Source organism: Somniosus microcephalus, chromosome 5 (assembly GCF_052327205.1).
Source record: "Somniosus microcephalus isolate GS21.2 chromosome 5, FLI_Smic_1.0, whole genome shotgun sequence".
NCBI lineage: Eukaryota > Metazoa > Chordata > Chondrichthyes > Squaliformes > Somniosidae > Somniosus > Somniosus microcephalus.
Genome location: NC_140991.1, coordinates 13,728,602 through 13,749,477, shown reverse-complemented (window position 1 = coordinate 13,749,477; position 20,876 = coordinate 13,728,602). Strand labels below are relative to the sequence as shown.

Genomic DNA, 20,876 nt, shown 5'->3' with positions numbered 1-20,876 from the left:
CTGTCCAGCCCAGCAATGCTTTGGCTGAAAGTTCCACATAGGCTTCACCACCGGTGGTCCACTTGCTTGACCTCAATCTAGGTGAAACAGTTATGCCCCATGAAAAGCTTTCTCGGCTCCTGTCAAATTTGTTAATAGTCTGACTCCCTGCACCCTTCTCTTGAGTAAGTAAGAAACATAAGGCTACCTCATTAATGACAGGATGTGGTGTTGAGCAGCAATGTTCCCTCTAACTTTATTTTGTACTGAGTGGGCCACAAACTCCTTTGAGCGCGACCTTTTGTCCGTGGGCAAATTTTACTACAACAACTTCTGCAACAACAGCTACAACTTTTACAACAACATTTACAACAACTTAAAAGAATATATACAATAATGCCATATTGCCACCCCACCGTCTCAAATCACTATTTACTACATTGCCAAGTTTTGTATCATCTTCAAAATTGTACTTCCTATACCCAAAAAGTCCAGGTCATTTTATATATAACAAGTAAAGCAATGATCCTAGATCCGACCCCTTGGGGACCCCACTGCGTACTTCTCTCCAGTCAGAAAAACATCCATTCACCACTACTCTCTGCCTCCTATCCCGTAGCCAATTATGTACCCAAGTTACCACCGTCCCTTTAATACCGTGTGCTTCTATTTTCCGAATAAGTCTGTTATGTGGTACTTCATCAAATGCCTTTTGAAAGTCCATATATACATCTGCTACACTACTTTCATTAATCCTCTGTTACTTCATCAAAGAACTCAATCAAGTTAGTCAGACACGATTTGCCTTTAACAAATCCGTGCTGGCTGTCCCTTATTAATCCATCTGAACCACAGGAGCAGATTTAACGTCTCATCCCAAAAACAAATAGACTGGATATTGTTGGTGGAAGGAAAACACTTGATGAACCAAATTATTTGTTCTTTTAAGTTTTATTATTACACCAGATATTAGCAATAACTTTGTTTCCAACATTTTTTGGGAGGTGGTGAGAACTAAAGCTGGAGTTAACATGCACTCAGTGCAAACATAAACCCATACGTGACTCATGCCTCATGCCTTTAGTACCCTCAATTATCTCTTGGGTTATATCACCACTTTTTCATTGAAGTGCACCCAAAACCACTTTCCATGGAAGCAAAAGCACTTGCAGAACTGCGGCCTAATTTAAGATTAAAAAGTGTTTCCCTCCCCCTCCCACCTTGGTATTGTTCAGCTTTAATCAGACACTCATTCACATCAACATTTCCAGTTCAGGACCTTGGTTTACAGATTCCCCAACTCACCTTTGTCTGCATTACACCGCATGAATTGAAATGTGAAACATAAAAAAAAAGTTTTTCCTGAAGAGGTTCACCAACTGTCTAGAGATTGGGATAATTTTTTTTTTTTAAAGTTAACCTAAAAATAAATATATTCTAACTCAGCCCTGGTACCCAAAGATACCCCTCAGTTGATGCACTGCAGCAACTCGCCAAGGCTTCTTTGGCAGCACCTCCCAAACCCGTGACCTCTACACTTAGAAGATACTGAGGGGGCACGACAAGGTAGATGCAGAGAGGATGTTTCCCTCATGGGGAAATCTAGAACACGGGGGCACAGTTTTAGAATAAAGGTCGCCCTTTTAGAACTGAGGTGAGGAGGAATTTCTTCTCTCAGAGGATCATAAACCTCTGGAATTCTCTGCCCCAGAGAGCTGTGGAGGCTGGGTCATTAAATACATTTAAGGTGGAGATAGACAGAATTTTTGCAAGATTAAGGGAGTGAAGGGTTATGGGGAGCGGGCGGGGAAGTGGCTTTGAGCCCAAGATCAACCATGATCTTATTGAATGGCAAAGCAGGCTCGAGGGGCCAAGTGGCCTATTCCTGCTCCTATTTCTTATGTTCTTATGGGTACTGAGTTTGGATGATCAGCCATGATCTCACTGAATGGCGGAGTCGGCTCGAGGGGCCGAATGGCCTAATCCTGCTCCTATCATATATATATACATATATAATGTATGGACCAGCCACATAAATACTGTGGCAACAAGAGCAGGCCAGAGGCTGGGTATTCTGCGGCGAGTGTCTCACCTCCAAAGCCTTTCCACCATCTACAAAGCACAAGTAAGGAGTGTGATGGAATACTCTTCACTTGCCTGGATGACTGAACTTCTTGCAGCACTGCATCCAGGTCCTTGGGGCCACACTGTTTGCATTGACAGGGACGGCTATCTGCTCCCATTGCCTTCTTAGCATCTGTCTGGAGTGCCTCCTGGCCCCCTGTGGATAAAAGACATTTCTGCTCCTCTCCACTTCCTGCACCAGGGCCTTGAGTGCTGCATCCAAAAATCTGGAAGCCCTCTCTCTGCCATGTTGCGCCATCTTCACTCTTCCTGTAGTTCACACACTCCTCTAAAACAACGTCCAGTACCTGCTGCAGACAGAATGCACTTCCCTTTAAGAGGTGCAGGCTGGCTTTAATAACTGCAGGCTAGTTTTAATGTCTTTATGCATTTCTCCACTTCACCTGACGAAGGAGCAGCGCTCCGAAAGCTTGTGATTTCAAATAAAGCGGTTGACTATAACCTGGTGTTGTGTGACTTCTTACATTTGTCCACCCCAGTCCAACTCCGGCATCTCCACACCTTAATTGGTTCTAGCCTCACATAAACTAGGGCCCCTGCTGAGCATGCAGCCACTCAGCCACGTGTTTAGCGTTGGGCCGCACGCCACTATCATTATAATTAGCAGGCAGCACGAAGTTTGCATGCTGCCTGCATTACATTGAATGGGCGCGGGTTAATCACACACCATGATCCTTGCACCTGTTTTCGGGCCTCATCCCATTTTTGGCCCTTATAGTGTGAGAAATGCACCATCAGGGCATTTGGGCAGGGTCGAAACAGTTACCCAATTTGGGGACATGTACATTATTGCATGTAGCTTAGAAATAAAACAAATCATAGAATAGTACAGCACAGAAGGAGGCCAGTCAGCCCAGCATGCCTGTGCCAGCTCTTTGAAAGAGCTATCCAATTAGTCCCATTCCCCTGCCCTTTTCCCACAGCCCTGCAAATGATTCCCCTTCAAGTACTTATCCAATTCCCATTTGAAAGTTATTATTGATTCTGCTTCCACCGCCCTTTCAGGCAGTGCATTCCAGATCATAACAACTCGCTGAGTTTTTTTTTAATGTACTTATCGCCCCTCTGGTTCTTTTGCTAATTACCTTAAATCTGGTTATCAACCGTTCTGCTACTACTTCCTCCTTTACTGTGATATGGACAACACACTCTTCTTTAGTGAAGACAGATGCAAAGTATTGATTTAGTATCTAAGCCATGCTCTCTGCCTCCATAAGTTGATCTCCTTTGTAGTTCCTAATCTTTTGACTACCCTTTTACTATTTATATGTTTATAAAGATTTTTGGCTTCCCTTTTTATGTTATCTGCTAATCTATTCTCTTCTGCTCTCTTCGCCCCTCTTACTTCCTCCTCTTCCTCCTCCTGAGGTGGTCGCAGAACCTGTGGTGGCAAAGGCTACACGTTCATGATGGCCAAGTTGTGGAGGATGCAGCAGACCACTATGAATTGGGATACCCGCTCCGGTGGCAGCAGTCTGATTTTTTTTATTCATTGATGGGATGTGGGCGTCGCTGGCTAGGCCTGCATTTAGTGCCCATCCCTAATTGCCCTTGAGAAGATGGTGGTGAGCCGCCTTCTTGAACCGCTGCAGTCCATATGGTGTAGGTACACCCACAATGCTGTTAGGAAGGGAGTTCCAGGATTTTGGCCCAGCGACAGTGAAGGAACGACGATACAGGTCCAAGTCAGGATGGTGTGTGGCTTGGAAGGGAACTTGTAGGTGGTGATGTTCCCATGCGTCTGCTGCCCTTGTCCTTCTAAGTGGTAGAGGTCGTGGGTTTCGAAGGTGCTGTTGAAGGAGCTTTGGTGAGTTGCTGCAGTGCATCTTGTAGATGGTACACACTGCAGCCACAGTGCGCCGGTGGTGGAGGGAGTGAATGTTGAAGGTGGTGGATGGAGTGCCAATCAAGCGGGCTGCTTTATCCTGAATGGTGTCGAGCTTCTTGAGTGTTGCTGAATCTTGCGTGGCAGCAAGCTGAGCTTGCATGAGAGCCGTCTGAGCTTGCGTTGTAGGAAACTGAGCCTGCATGACAGAATTCTGAGCTTCCACTGTAGCACTTAAACGTTGGGTCACTTCCGCTTGTGCTGCAATGGAAGGTGCGACATCACCCCTCACACCCAGCATCATGGTTGGGTCCACGAGTGCTCTAATGGAATTGCCCATCTGTTCCATTCTGGAAATCATGGGCTCCAAGCTCCGCGCAAAGCCTCGTGCAATGTTGGAACCGGACTCCTCCATGCTCCTTGACAGTGACAAGAGGCTCTCTGGCTGGCCTGCCATTGCACCAAGCATTTCTGTGTGCATGCCCTTCACCCTTCTTCTGAAGGCCACCCCATCGAAGTCCTCATCTGAGTGCTCTGCAGCAGATCTCGTGCGCGACCTTGCCCTCCGGGGAGCTGGCACATGTGCCACCCTTTCTCCCTAGCCTGTTTGTAGCCCACTCATGCCCGGTGACTCACCACTTGCATATCCCGCCTCTATACTACCCTCTAAAGTTTGCGCAGTGCCATTTTCTGAGCTTGTGCCTGGGAAGGTCAGATCGAGTGATGGTGTCTCTTCTCCATTACTCTCCTACTCTACTTCTTCCTGCACAGGCTGGGTTGATGGCAGTTCTTTGGTATCTGAAAGGAGAAATGCACATGGGTAGGGTTGTGGTGAGGGGAGGGGGGTGAAAGCGAGATGCGCATGCTTACACAATCAGCAGATGGAAGTGAGAAGAGATTGTGGGCTGAGGGGGAAATGGGATGAGAGAAGAAGGATTAGGTATGAGCATACCGTCATCATCAATGCTTTCAGTCTCGCCGATTGCCTCGGCCACAGTGACGGCCTCTCCAATTATCTCCAGCACTGTCTCCTCCAGCTGTGTCAGGTTCTGCAGCCATATTTGCCCCCTGCCTGTTTGTTCCTGGTTATGCCGGTTATGAGCCACCTTGGCCTGCAAGAGAAAGGGAAGTGAATGTGGTGCAATGTGTTTAAGTGATGTGTCTGTCATGGTTGAATAGCTGGTGTTGTGTGCAAGGTGTGAGATGAGGGTGTGAGTCTTGCAACAGTGGTAAGTGTGTGAGGGTGAGATTAAGCTATGATTGTGAGGTATGAGTTGTGCTTGCAAGAGATTGTTGGTTGGTGAGTGATGGGGGTGTGGTGCACTGAACAGTGTGTGAAGCTAGTGATTCATTTGGTGGGAAATGGCATTTGAAGATGCATTTACTCACCTTGACCACTCGTGTGAGGTCATTAAACTTCTTCTGGCACTGGATCCATGTCCTGGGGGAAATACTTGTGGCACTGTTGGCTTCAGCAAACTCCTCTCACTGCCTTCAAACAGTGTGTCTGGAAGACCTCCTGGCCCCCTGCGGATAAAGGACTTATCTCCTCCTATAGACTCTCCCTGTATCAAGGCCTCCAGTGCTGCATCGGAGATCTTCGGTGCCCTTTCTCTGCTCTGTCAAGACATTACTAAGTTCCTGCTCGAGTCAAAATGAGGTACTTCTCCCACAAAGCACCTCCTCTTTAAGAAGTGCAGACAGCCTTTCACTCAGCAGGCAATCTTTACATAGAGAGCAGACTCCCCACGACATTGGTCACCCTGTTGAGCGCTGAGCCAACTAGCAGCGCATTTTGCGCTAGGCTCAATGCTGCAATCATGCTAATGAGCAGGCAGCATGAATTTCACATGCTGTCTACACTACTTTCAATGGGCGTGGGCAGTTTGCACATCCCCGTGCCTGTTTTCAGGCTTTATCCAATTTATCCCCCTGCATTTTTAGTTATCCAGGGAGATCTAGCTTTAGATGCCCTTCCTTTTCCGTCTTTTGGGAATGTCTCTAGTCTGTACCCGAACTATCTCCATTTTTGAAAGCCTCGCATTGCTCCTTTACTGAATACCTTGCATTGCCCAGTTCTGACGAAAGGTCATTGACCTAAAACGTTAACTCTGTTTTATTTCTCCACAGATGCTGCCTAACCTACTGAGTCTTTCCAGCATTTCCTTTTAGCTCATTTACTGTTTTACCTGCCAATCTTTCATTCCAGTCCACCTGGGTCAGATCACCTTTCAACTCCTTGAAATTAGCCCTCCTCCAAGTTGAGTATTTTCACATTTGATTTTTCCTTTTCCTTTTCTACAAGTACTCTAAACCAAATGATATTGCGATCACTGCTTCCCAAATGCACCCCCATTGAAACACGCTCCATTTGCCCTACTTCATTCCTCAGAACTAAATCCAGCAATGCTTCTTTCCTCGTTGGGCTGGAAACATTTTGACCGTGAAAGTTCTCATACACATTTCAAGAATTCCTCCCCTTCTTTGTCCTTTACACTGTTATTATTAGGATAATTGAAGCCCCCATTATCCCTACTTTATCGTTCTTGCATCTTTCCTCCTCTGCCTCCTTCCCACTATTCGGTCACCTAAAGTATGCACCCAACAGTGTAATATCTCCTTTATTGTTCCTTATTCTTAACCAAGTAGATTCTGTCTTTGAACCCTCAAGTACATCATCCCTTTCCAGTGCTTTAACAGTATCTTTGATCAATACTGCTACCCCCTTCGTTTTTCCCTTTTCTATCTTGCCTGAATACTCTATAGCCAAGAATATTAAGTGCCCAATCCTCCCCTTGTTTGAGCCTGGTCTCCATTATTGCCACTGTATCATTAACTAATGGTCCTCCACAGCATTAGTTACCTATAAAATAGAAACCTATAAAATTCTGTCAGGTCTGGACAGACTAGATGCAGGAAGGATGTTTCAGATGGCCGGGGAGTCTAGAACCAGGGGTCATAGTCTAAGGATAAGGGGTAAGCCATTTAGGACTGAAATGAGGAGGAACTTCTTCACCCAGAGAGTGGTGAACCTGTGGAATTCTCTGCCACAGAGGGCGGTGGAGGCCAGTTCATTAAATATATTCAAGAAAGAGTGAGATATATTTCTTGAGGCTAAAGGGATCAAGGGATATGGGGAGAAGGCAGGGACAGGGTACTGAATTTGGATGATCAGCCATGATCTCATTGAATGGCGGAGCAGGCTCGAAGGGCTGAATGGCCTACTCCTGCTCCTATCTTCTATGTTTCTATGTTTCACCTCCCTGCAAGGACATTGGTCCAAGCCCTATTGAGGTGCAACCTATTCATCTTGTACAGATCCTTCCTGCACCAGAACTGGCCCCAATGCCCCAGAAATCTGAAGCCCTCTAGCCACGTTTAAACCTGCCTTATCTTACTGCACCTATACTCACTAGAATATGGCACTGGGAATAATCCAGAGATTACCAGCTTTCAGGTCCTGCTCTTTAACTTCCTTCCTAGCTCTTGAAACTCTGACTACATTTCCTTCCTATGTTGTTGGTTCCAACATGGACCACGACTTCTGGCTGTTCCTCTCCCCTCATAGAATATTCTGCACCTGTTCCATGATACCCTTTACCCTGGCACCAGGGATGCGACACAACATGCGAGACTGATGGCGGCAGCTGCAGAAATGACTGACTATCCCCCTGACTATCGAATCTCCTAAGACCACTGCATTTCTATACTTTGCTGTGCTCCCCTGTGCAAACCTGTACCTCACGGTGCCATGGATTGCTCTTATCTCCAAAGTCTGTCCCCCTACTCCTCTGGCCCCTTCTCTTCCTTTGAGCATCTCTCTTGTTCAACTCCTTCCTTTCCTTTAAAATCCTCATTCTCTATCGCCCACCCAAGTACTATGCCAAGTTTCTCACTGAGATAACATCACTGCATTCCTCCCTCAGTCTCTGCACCGAGCGACCTCTCATCCTTGGTGATTTCAACATCCATCTCAACTCATCATGCCCTCTCTCCTGAGATCACTGGCCTCCTATCCTCCCTTAATTACTCCCTCCATATAAACTCCCCTATCCATATTCACGGCCACCCCCTCGACCTTACCATCTCACGTGGCCTCTCTAACATGATCATGGCAATCACAGATGAGGCCATCTCTGATCACTTCCTTATATCTCTCTCCACTCACATCCCCTTCCCCCTCTCAACCCCACTTCCTTCTGAGTCCGTCATGGCCGTGCAGCACTCTGCAGTTCCTGCACAGCCAGCTCACAGAGGATCTGTACGCTAGGAGAGGGGAGTTCATTGTCTTCTCTCTAAACAGAGACAAGCAGGAGAAGCACACACGTGGCTTTGTCAGGATATTGGGCTTCCCCCTGGTGCAGGGTGCCATCGACTGCACATACGTGGCTTTGCGGGCACGGCATGTCATTGGTGAGATGTTCCATAACCGTAACTGGGTACCACTCTCTTAATGTGCAGTTGGTGTGCTACCACATCTAGCACATCATGCTCGTGAATGCTTGCTTTCCTGGCACCAGTCTTGATGTCTTCATCCTGTCCCAGTCCGCTGTGCCACCACGTCGAACCCGAAGGTGGCTGCTCGATGTCAAGGGCTCTGCACCTGGCTGATGACTCCCCTCTGTAAACCCACCACTAGTGGCCAGCAATATAATGAGAGCCATGCTGCCACAAGGAACATCATCAAGCAGACCATTGGGGTGCTCAAGCAACGGTTCCACTGCCTTGACCGCATGGGAGGAGCTCTCCAGTACTTGCTGGAATGGGTGTCCCAGTTTGTGGTGGTCTGCTGCATCCTCCACAACTTGACCATCATGAGGGCGCAGCCCTTGCCACCATGGATTCCACGACCTCCTCAGGAGGAGGAGTAGGAAGGAAGGAGGGAGCCTGCACATCTACATTCTGGATGGGCTGTCTGTGAGTGCATCATGAAACTCCATTTCCCCTGAATGAAACCCCAGATCCCCCCATTGCTCAACACTTCCCCACCTTACCATCCCTCTGTCATGGCACATCACAGCGTCCTCTTGGCCACAATGCTGAAATGAAAGCCACCACAAAACAAACATTCCAAACCACATTTATAAATCGTTGCTTGAGCACCCCTCATGATTTTGAACACCTCTATCAAATCTCCTCTCAACCTTCTCTACTCTAAGGAGAACAGCCCCAGCTTCTCCAGTCTATCAACGGAACTGAAGTCCCTCATCCCTGGAACCATTCTTGTAAATCTTTTCTGCACCCTCTCTAAAGCCTTCACATCCTTCCTAAAGTGCGGTGCCCAGAATTGGGCACACTACTCCAGTTGTGGCCGAACCAGTATTTTATAAAGGTTCATCATAACTACCTTTCTTTTGTACTCTATGCCTCTATTTATAAAGCCCAGGGTCTGTATGCTTTTTTAAACGCTTACTGAACCTGCCCTGCCACCTTCAACGATTTGTTCATGCACCCCCTTTAGAATTGCACCCCTTTAGTATATATTGCCTCTCTTCATTCTTCCTATCAAAATGCACCACTTCGCACTTTTCTGCATTAAATTTCATCTGCCACGTGTCCGCCCATTCTACCAGCCTGTCTATATCCTCTTGAAGTCTATCCCTATCCTCCTCCATGTTCTCTATACTTCCAAGTTTTGTATCCTCTGCAAATTTTGAAATTGTGCCCTGTACCAAGTCCAAGTCATTAATATATATCAAGAAAAGCTAGTACTGTCCCTGGGGAACACCACTGTATACCTTCCTCCAGTCCAAAAAACAACCATTCACTGCTACTCTCTGTTTCCTGTCACTTAGCCGATTTGCCACTGTCCCTTTTATTCCATGGGCTTCAACTTTGCTGGCAAACCTATTATGTGGCACTTTATCAAACGCCTTTTGGAAGTCAATGTAAGAAAGAAAGACTTGCATTTATATAGCGCCTTTCAGGATCACCGGACGTCTCAAAGCGCTTTACAGCCAATGAAATACTTTCGAAGTGTAATCGCTGTTGTAATGTACACCACATCAACCGCATTGCCTCATCAACCCTCTCTGTTACCTCATCAAAAAACTCAATCAAGTTAAACATGATTTACCTTTAACAAATCCGTGCTGGCTTCCCTTAATTAATCCACACTTGTCTTAAGTGACTGTTAATTTTGTCCCAGATTATCGTTTCTAAAAGCTTCCCCACCACCAAGGTTAAACTGACTGGCCTGTAGTTGCTGGGTTTATCCTTACACCCCTTTTTGAACAAGGGTGTAACATTTGCAATTCTCCAGTCCTCTGGCACCACTCCTGTATCCAAGGAGGATTGAAAGATTATGGCCAGTACCTCTGCAATTTCCACCTTTATTTCCCACCGCATCCTAGGATGCATCCCATCCGGTCGTGATGACTTATCTACTTTAAGTACAGCCAGCCTTTCTAGTACCTCCTTTTTATCAATTTCTAGCCCATCCTGTATCCAATTACCTCCTTTTACTATGACTTTGGCAGCATCTTCTTCCTTGGTATATACAAATGCAAAGTACTCATTTAGTACCTCAGTCATGCACTCTGCCGCCATGCCTCTCCTTTTTGGTCTCTAATTGGCTCCACCCCTCTTACTACCCATACTAATTATATGTCTATAGAAGACTTTAGGATTCCCTTTTATGTTAGCTGCCAGTCTATTCTCATAATCTCTCTTTGCCCCTCTTATTTCCTTTTTCACTTCCCTCTGAACTTTCTATATTCAGCCTGGTTGTTAAGATGTCTAAAAATGTTAAAAAGACAAATCTAAAGGCACTGTATCGGAATGCACGAAGTATTCTCAATAAGGTAGACGAATTAACAGTGCAAATAGATGTAAACGGATACAATATAATTGCGATTACGGAGACATGGCTGCAGGGTGACCAAGGCTGGGAGCTGAATATCCAAGGCTTTTCGATATTTAGGAAGGACAGGCAAAAAGGAAAAGGAGGTGGGGTAGCATTGTTAGTAAAGGATGAAATCAGAACAATAGTGAGAAAGGATATTGGCACAGAAAATCAAGATGTAGAATCAGTCTGGGTGGATCTAGGAAGCACCAAGGGCAGAAAACATTGGTAGGAGTTGTCTATAGGCCTCCAAACAGTAGTGGTGATGTAGGGGATGGCATCAAACAGGAAATTAGAGATGCATGTAACAAGGGTACTACAGTAATCATGGGTGACTTTAATCTACATATAGACTGGCCAAACCAAATTAGCAATAATACTGTGGAGGATGAATTCCTGGAGTGTGTACGAGATGATTTTTTAGACCAGTACGTTGTTGAGCCAACTAGGGAACAGGCTATCCTAGACTGGGTATTGTGCAATGAGAAGGGGTTTATTAATAATCTTGCTGTGCGGGGTTCTTTAGGGAAGAGTGACCATAATATGATAGAATTCTTCATTAAGATGGAAAATGAAGAAGTCCAATCCGAAACTAGGGTCCTAAATCTAAACAAATGAAACTATGAAGGTATGAGGAGTGAGTTGGCTATGATAGATTGGGGAGCTTCATTAAAAGGCATGACAGTGGATAGGCAATGGCTAACATTTAAGGAACGAATGCATGAATTGCAACAGTTATACATTCCTTTCTGGCGCAAAAACACAAAAGGAAAAGCGGCCCAACCATGGCTAACAAAAGAAATTAAGGATAGTATTACATCCAAAGTGGAGTCATATAAAATTGCCTGAAAAAGTAGCAAGCCTGAGGATTGGGAGCAGTTTAGAGTTCAGCAAAAAAGGACCAAGAGATTGATTAAGAGGGAAAAATAGAGTATGAGTAAACTTGCAAGGAACATAAAAGCGGATTGTAAAAGCTTCTACAAGTATGTAAAAAGAAAAAGATTAGTGAAGACAAATGTAGGTCCCTTACAGTCAGAAACGTGAGAATGTGTAACGGGGAACAAGGAAATGGCAGGGCAATTAAACAAATACTTTGGTTCTGTCTTCACGGAAGAGGACACAAATAACTTCCCAGAAATGCTAGGGAACCAAGGGTCTAGTGAGAAGGAAGAATTAAAGGAAATTAGTATTAGTAAAAAAGTAGTGCTGGAGAAATTAATGGGACTGAAAGCCAATAAATCCCCAGGGCCTGATAATCTGCATCCCAGAGTACTAAAAGAGGTAGCCATGGAAATAGCGGATGCATTGGTTGTCATCTTCCGAAATTCTATAGCTTATGGAGCAGTTCCTGCAGATTGGAGGGTGGCAAATGTAACCCCATTATTTAAAAAGGAGGGAGAGAGAAAAAGGGAACTATAGACCAGTTAGCCTAACATCAGTAGTAGGGAAAATGCTAGAGTCTATTATAAAGGATGTGATAACAGGACACTTAGAAAGTATCAATGGGATTAGACAAAGAAAATATCAATGGGATTAGACAAAGTCAACATGGATTTATGAAAGGGAAATCATGTTTGACAAACGTACTGGAGTTTTTTGAAGATATAACTAGTAGAATAGATAAGGGAGAAGCACTGGATGTAGTGTATTTGGATTTTCAGCAGGCCTTTGATAAAGTCCCACATAAGAGGGTAGTGTGGCGGTACCACCAGTTGTACCTTACATAAAGACACATAATTCCCTTTAACTTACCTTACTGTATGTTTAACTTACCTTTTGGGGCCGTTGCCCTTTTAACTTACCTGTTGGGGCCATTGCCCCTTTAAGACGCGCCCTAGCGCACTGACGTCACGTCACGTACGACGTGACGTGCGTGCGGAGGCTGCCGGCCCGACGCGGCCTTCCAGGACGGCCGCCGGCACAGCCCGGCCTCCCGACTTCTGCCTCAATGGCCAACGACGCAACGACGCGTATCACGTGATGCCCTAAGCGCGGGAAACACGAACACCGTGATGACGTCACAACACAAACGCGATGACGTCATCACGCTCCCCACAGGACTGCGAACTCAGTCCTCGTGGAGTCCCCGTTGGGACAAGACCTATACCACGATGCTCCTACAGTCAGCCATCTTACCTGCCATCTTACCTGATGTAATTAGTCTGTTCCTGTAAATAAACAACTTGTTAATAGTTCGTCGAAGTCAAACTCTCTTATTTAGTGGCGATCTACACGAACCGCTACATTGGTGACCCAACGACGTGAGTACGGGAGTTCATCAATTCCTACACTACAATTGGTGACCCCGTATCCGTGAATGGTTTTCACGGTAGCAACGCGCAGCCTGACCCTCGTCTTCACAGAGGTACAGCACGCCCAACGGCAACCGTCAACCACCAACGCTACATTGGTGACCCAACGACGTGAGTACGGGAGCTCATCAATTCCAACGCTACAATTGGTGAACCCGTATCCATGAACGATTTTCACGGTAGCAACGCACGCCTGAACCTCGTCTTCCCACAAGACGACCAACGCACAACCGACGAACAACCACGGAACAGCAGCCGCCTCACTCCGCCAAAGGTGACCCTGTCTTTGCGAACGTATTCGCAAGGTAAGCGCAGCCTGGAGCAGATCCCGTTTGACACGGACAAACCTCAACCGGACCCTGTTCGTCTTTTTTTTTTGTGAGCAATTTTCACAAAAGAAGCACGCCATGGAAGCACCAGCCGTTTTGCTGTCACTACCGCAATCCAGGGAGCCACAGTCTCCCTCGTGCTTTATACCGGTAGAAGCCCCGTTCGACAAGAACATCGATGCGGCGCCGACCATGCACTTGCTCACGGTCCCCGTACTCGTCTTTCCTACCACCACACGGATCGTCCGCCTCTACGTCCACAGCGACAGCAAATATAAATCTCTCCAAGCGTGGGGTACAGCAGGTTCGGGCCCACAAAATTGGAGCGCGCCCTGCGGGGATACCACGAGGACTCAACCCCGTGAAACACGAGGACCCACTCCTTGCGCACGAGGACCCATCCCTCGCGAACCACGAGGACCCATCCCTCGTGAAAAACGACGACTCCTTCTCCGCCGACGACGCATCAGCCCTTCAGCCTGCTGGTTGTGTTACCTACTACACGATTCGGCGTGAACAAAAGGCGTGCCGCCCTCCCGGCTGTTTTCTCCTACAGCAAGAACAGTTACAAGTGTTGCCGCCCTCCAGGCAGAGTTAACCCCTCCTGAAAGCAACAACAACCTGGACCGTTGCTGCCCTTTCTCCAGTTTTCCCTTTAACAAACGCATATGCCTACTGAAGCTGCACACATCGAGGACAGGTCCAACGGGCATCCTGCGGCCGCGATCAGCCACGTGAAAGTTGCTAGCCTCACCGATCACAGGTTAACGCAGTAACTCTTCACCCTCTGTTGTGTTAACGTCGTAGCACTATGGCACGCACCGTTCTGCGTGTTCCAGCCTCCTGAAGGTTTCGCTCACTTGTCGGCGAGTTCACTCACCTCGCCTGTCAAGTCCTTCTGGAACATTCGTTTGGCGCTCCTGCAGAGTTCGTTATAACAAGGACTTGTTCCAACATCAACAGAGTCATCGCCCGCGTCCGCCCAACCTGCCCGTCACTCTGACAAGGCCTGCTGTTTCGCACGTCTCCACGGTCCTTCGCCTGACGGATACACTTTATTCGCCATGACGCACGTACGGATCCCCTCACGAGCAGCATCTTCGGAACTCACTCGCCAAGCCGAGACAGCACGACCACCGAGACCACCAGCGTCAGACCATCTCATCCTTGGACTTTCGTTAAAGCGAATTCTGGGGGGGCCCATGTGGCGGTACCACCGGTTGTACCTTACATAAAGACACATAATTCCCTTTAACTTACCTTACTGTATGTTTAACTTACCTTTTGGGGCCGTTGCCCTTTTAACTTACCTGTTGGGGCCATTGCCCATTTAAGATGCGCCCTAGCGCACTGACGTCACGTCACGTACGACGTGACGTGCGTGCGGAGGCTGCTGGCCCGACGCGGCCTTCCAGGACAGCCGCCGGCACAGCCCGGCCTAGCGTCTTCGGCCTCAACGGCCAGCCGACGGGAGCGACGCGATCTTCCGCTCCCGTGGCAAGCACCGGCACAGCCCGGCCTCCCGACTTCGGCCTCAACGGCCAGCGACACAACGACGCGCATCATGTGACGCCCTAAGCGCGGGAAACGCGAACACCGTGATGACGTCACAACACAAACGCGATGACGTCATCACGCTCCCCACAGGACTGCGAACTCAGTCCTCGTGGAGTCCCCGCTGGGGCAAGACCTATATGATGCTCCTACAGTCAGCCATCTTACCTGCCATCTTACCTGATGTAATTAGTCTGTTCCTGTAAATAAACAACTTGTTAATAGTTCGTCGAAGTCAAACTCTCTTATACACGAACTGTTACAGTAGTGTACAAAATTAAAGCACATGGGATTGGGGGTAATATACTGGCATGGATTGAAAATTGGTTAACAGACAGGAAACAGAGAGTAGAAATAAATGGGTCTTTTTCGGGGTGGCAGGCAGTGACTAGTGGGGTACCGCAGGGATCAGTGCTTGGGCCCTAGCTATTCACAATATATATCAATGATTTGGATGAGGGAACCAAATGTAATATTTCCAAGTTTGCTCTGATGACACAAAACTAGGTGGGATTGTGAGTTGTGAGGAGGATGCAAAGAGGCTTCAAGGCGATTTAGACAAGTTGAGTGAGTGGGCAAATACATGGCAGATGCAGTATAACGTGGATAAATGTGAAGTTATTCACTTCGGTAGGAAAAACAGAAAGGCAGAGTATTATTTAAATGGTGATAGATTGGGAAATGTTGATGTACAAAGGGACCTGGGTGTGTCCTTGTACACCAGTCCCTGAAAGCAAACATGCAGGTGAAGCAAGCTGTTAGGAAGGCATATGGTATGTTGGCCTTCATTGCAAGAGGATTTGAACACAGGAGCAAGGATGTACAGTTATACAGGGCCTTGGTGAGACCACACCTGGAGTACTGTGTGCAGTTTTGTTCTCCTTACCTAAGAAAGGATATACTTGCCATAGAGGGAGTGCAGCGAAGGTTCACCAGACTTGTTGTGTATGTACCTTTAAGAGAATAACTGGTCTCAGACTGCAGTACCGGCAGTGACCACCCCTGTATAAAAGGCGCTAGTGAGCCTCTGTGTTTTTAGTTTCACTATGGACTTCCACCAGTAAAGACTTATTTTGTTCACTCCTGCTGTCCGTGTCTCAATTATTCACGGACGTAACAAGACTGATTCCTGGGATGGCAGGACTGTCTTATGAGGAGAGATTGTGTCAACTAGCCGTTGTTTTGCTATCAAGCGCTGTAAAAACTTACACACACAGGCAGAATTAACTCCTAATCTTCTCTAAACACAATACAACAAATTTACCCTTAATAATTTTTACCTCTTTCAAAACTAATTGCTGATAGCCGTCCTAAAGGATGTTGAAGAAGTAAAAGTAATTTTTCAAGAGTGTGAGCTTCAGGAGGCGGGTTGTCAATTTAAATACTTTAATGTGGCTGGCAACCTCTGATTTAACCTGCTTTGCAGGTTTAACTGTGGCCTGCTGGTTTAACCAGGCCTCAGGAAACCCAGCAGCTGAAGGGAGATGAGGACAGCTTCTGGGAGAAGGTAAGTGTCTTTAGAGCACTGCTTGTGGGCCAGGAGGAGCAGGAGTGCTTCCTCCCAGTCCCCCAAACTTTCTTCTCCCCCGATGAGCCCCCTGCCATACAAAGACCCCAAGGTCAGGGATCGGACCACCCCCTGGAATCAGACCCCCTATGGGGGCAGGGATCGGATCCCCCCCCCAACGCTCCCAGTAGCAGCAGCAGGCTCCCTACCTGATCCTGCGGCCTGCTCCGCCTGGAAGCCAAGCTTGTCAATCAGACTGACTTCCGGGTGGAGAACCTGTCAAAGAGGAAAGTCGCATACTGTGAAGATAAAACTCCCCGTCTGAAACTTCGACCCCTCCTGCCGCCTCATCCCCCCCACCCCACCCACGCAACCCGTCCCTTTTAATATCCGGGCCAGCTTGCCCACAACTGAGCCAAGTGGTCAATTTAAAAAGAAAGAACTTGTGTTTATATACCACTTTATCACATATATCTCAAAACATCCCAGAATGTTTCACATAAAATGAATGACTGAGGCACAGTTTGTTGTTATGTGGGTGAATACAGCATCAATATCACAACCAGCACAAACCCTAACAATGAGATGAATGAGCAGTTAATCTATTTTTGATGGCGTTGGTTGTTGGAAAACTCTATGAATAGAGCTGTGGGAACTTTAACATCCATCCGAACTACCTGAAACAGGTTCAACATCTCATCTAAGGGATGGCAACTCTTAACAATAAAGCATTCTCTCAGTATTGAAATGAAGTGTCAACCTAGATTATGTGATCAAGTCAAAGTGTGTGTTTTAAACTCAAGTTTTATTTATCAATAGCTAATTCAATATTTTTGCATCTACACTTTGATAGCAACACTCAGCAACTTTAGCTCTTAGATTTGTTTTGATGTGCAAGACTCTTACTGACTACTTCCATTCCATGCTTTATAACAGCATACACACTGACCCTGATGGATTCGCAGATATTGGATTCAGGACTAGGTCAACCTATGACGCGTAAGTAATGAAAAAGGAGACTTGAACTGAGGGACAGTTAAGACATTTTATGAAAGTGCTGCAGTTTTAAGGAAGATTCCGTGGTGCACAGCATTGTACAATTGAAGCTCTCTCCAGGAACTTTTCTTATGTCCAACGCAAAAGTATGTCCCCTGTGAACCAAAGTATAATATTATGTGTGAAGTAATCTGGAATAAGAGGCTTCAGGGTGAACATTAAATACTTTTACCATTAAGTATGCACTGGAAATGGTAAATGATTTCACCCTATACTCCAAGAGAGCGGTGGGGGACAAAGACAACGGGCTGGATTTTAATGCACAGACACGCTGGGAGCTGGGGGGCGAGCGGGGGTGGGGTGGGCGGGTGGTGGCGGGGGCACCTTGTTATCATTTTACTTCCAGGTTTCTTGTCCAATTAGCATCAGCGGGTGTGATGTCGATCCGCATGACACGATCTGAACTGCAGTGTTTAAAGAGCCGCTCCAAACATGCAAGTTGAAGGTGTTTGGAGTTGTCATGGAGAGCCACAGATTCTTACTATGGAGTTGAAATGGGCAAAGGCTGCACCCTGCTTCAGTGATGTCTCCCTGGATGTGCTGTTGGGGGGCTGTAAGGGCCTGGAGGGAGATATTGTTCCCTAATGACAGGAGGAAGAAGCCTGCCGCTGAGACAAAGAAGGCGTAGTTGGAGGTTGCTGAGGAGATCAGCAGCAGGAGTGTGCTCCTGGATCCAATGCAGGAAGTGATTCAATGACCTCAGCAGGGCAGGAAAGGTGGGAGCAGTGGCACATTGCCTTACATCCTGATGTGCGTATCACCCTAACCCCCTCACTCTACCTTCTCAAACCTACTCCAGCACATCACTTCTCACACAAACTTACCTTGCAGGTGCACCCATCCCGCTCTGTCTATGCAGTTCCTCACATCCCCATCTGTCCATCCACCACTGACACTCACATTCATCCTTATGTGATGTCATGCCTATTCCTCATAGTCACCCTCAACAAATGCTCTACATCCATCAGGTGAACACATGCCATTCTCACTCATAGGTGTACTCTTTCCCTCCTTGCAGGAGAAGAGAAAACACCAGGGAGAGGCAGAGAATCTCTCAATTAATATCTGCAGAGGAGGAGGCACTGGAGATCAGCGGAGTCTCGGTGTGTTTGGCTGTCGGAGATGGGGGGCTGCCAGCTACCTGGTGACAGAATTAAATATCAGGCAGCCACATGACATACAACACTCACTCATGTTGTCTTGATGTCAACAGCCACTGAAATATGATCATGTCCATAATGATAGCTTTTGCATGTGGTTGTTAGATGGGTGCATTGGTGGAACCTAAGGGAACCTCGCAATAATGAGGGCATCCCGGGCAGCAATGTGGGCTGCTGGTGGTGCATTACCCGCATCACATTTCGCCTCCTTGTCGTCCTCATCCAACTCCTCAGAATCGTCCAAAGAGGTTCTGTGTTCTGCACATTGTTCCCCCTGCAGGTCCAAACCTCACTGCTGCACTATGTTGTGCAGAGCGCAGCACACCACAACCACTCTAGAGACCTTGGCTGATGTGTACTGAAGGGTACCTCTAGATCTGTCCAGGCACCTGAAGTGCATCTTCAGCATACCGATGGCTTATCTGATGACACATCTGATGGTCATATGGCATTCATTGTATCACTAATGGGCCTTACTCCTCGGGTTTCTGAGAGGTGTCATCAGCCACGTTTTATGGGTATCCCTTGTCTTCGAGGTGCGAAGAGATCAGGGAGGGTGGACAGCCGCAGGACAAAACCATCATGGCAGCTGCCTGGGAACCTGCATAAAGATCATTTTGTGGTTGCACACCAGCTGCACATTGATGAATGGAAGCCCTTGTGGTTGACCAATACGCCTGGGTGATCTGGGGGGTGCCTTAATTCCCACATGTGTGCAGTCGATGATGCCCTGCACCTGTGGGAAGCCAGCCAGAGCTGCAAACCCAAGCGCCCGCTCATTCTGACTGGCATCCTTGTAGGCAAAGTTGACATAATTGGCAGCCGTGGCAAACAAGCCATCAGTCATCTGTCTTTTGTGTCCTGCAAACGTCTCCAGCAGAGCCCTGGAAGGATCTAGAGGCAAAAAGTTAGGGGCAGTGGTGACTTTGACAGCCATTGGTAAAGCGTGGCCACCAGGTCCAGTTGGCAGCGGGTCTTGTTCCAGCAGGCTGCAAATGTCTGCCACCATCTGATGCTACTCTCTGAGCCTCCTGAGACACTGGTGTTCCGACATGTCAAGGAAGCTTATCCTCTGCCTGTACACCCTCTGTGCTTGTTATGGCTTCCTGTGAGCTGCACCTCTCTGCTGATCCCCTCTCTCCTGTGGCACTGCAGGTTTGTGAGCAGCAGGTTGCTGCCGATGCTGCTGCTTCTGTTGCTGCTGGTGCTGTTGCTGTTGGTGCTGCCGATGCTGCTGCTGCTGCTTCTGTTGCTGCTTCTGTTGCTGCTGCTGGTGCTGCTGCTGGTCATCTTGGTTCTCATCTGAGGTCCAAAGTAACACAGCGTAAGCGGCACCCATGATCAGAGCACCGAAGTGCAGATCAGACCTCCAAGCATCCAAAGTGTAGATGATGCCTCCAAATTGTGTAAAGTAACCTCCAAAGTGTGTAAAATAACCCCTCAGCACAAGCACTGTGAACAAACCCTTTCACACTAGCAGGTGTGAGTACTGAGTACTTATTGGCATATTCTGTCATTTCTTCAGCCCCCTTAATTGCCATTGTGTTCTCACCTTGCGAGTTCCAGGAAGCCCGGGAAACCCATGAAGCCAAAGTTAAAGTGCAGAAGCCATGTCAATATCACTCTCATTGAGCAATTAAGATATGTCAATTGACAACCCACCTCTCCAGAGGGGGTTGTGCGCACGCAACCTATCGCGCTGCAGTGAAATACGGAAGTTGTCGGGTTGGAGCTGGCTTCCCAACGCGCCAGCATTTTTGCTGGATTTAACCCCCCACTGCACCCAAACCCACATACTTCTCCATGTTAAAATCCCCCCAAATGGCTTTGGTCTTCCCAATGTTTAGCTGGATGTTGCACAAGCAATTTGACAGCACAAAGTCAGTGGAAGGATCAAGAGAAGTGGTAGAGAGGTATAGCTGTGGACGTGATCTCTCTTTCACACTCAGGAAAGATGTATTCTAGTTTCTTAGCTTCCTTTGGGCCTTCAACACTGTTTGATTAAAGGAAAAGCCCTAACTTTCTCCTCTACCTCAGAGTCACTCCATCTCCAATTAATGGAAGCTCTGCAGGGGAGTGCATCCAAACATTTCACACAAAATGACCCTAGGTATCCTTTATATCTGTATACCCAAGTCCAGGTCATTAATAGATCTCAAAAAGAG

At 47.2% G+C, this 20,876-nt stretch overlaps 1 protein-coding gene across 5 annotated transcripts in view; it reads left to right on the top strand.

Moving 5' to 3' along the window:
- Positions 1-20,876, top strand: part of LOC147116898 (uncharacterized) — a 347,723-nt gene that overhangs the window by 252,998 nt on the left and 73,849 nt on the right. For all 5 annotated transcript variants that reach the window (XM_085987340.1, XM_085987341.1, XM_085987339.1 and 2 more), the window contains one exon: positions 17,432-17,494. In XM_085987340.1, coding sequence (XP_085843466.1) covers positions 17,432-17,494 — 63 coding nt within the window. The remainder of the gene's footprint in view (positions 1-17,431; positions 17,495-20,876) is intronic.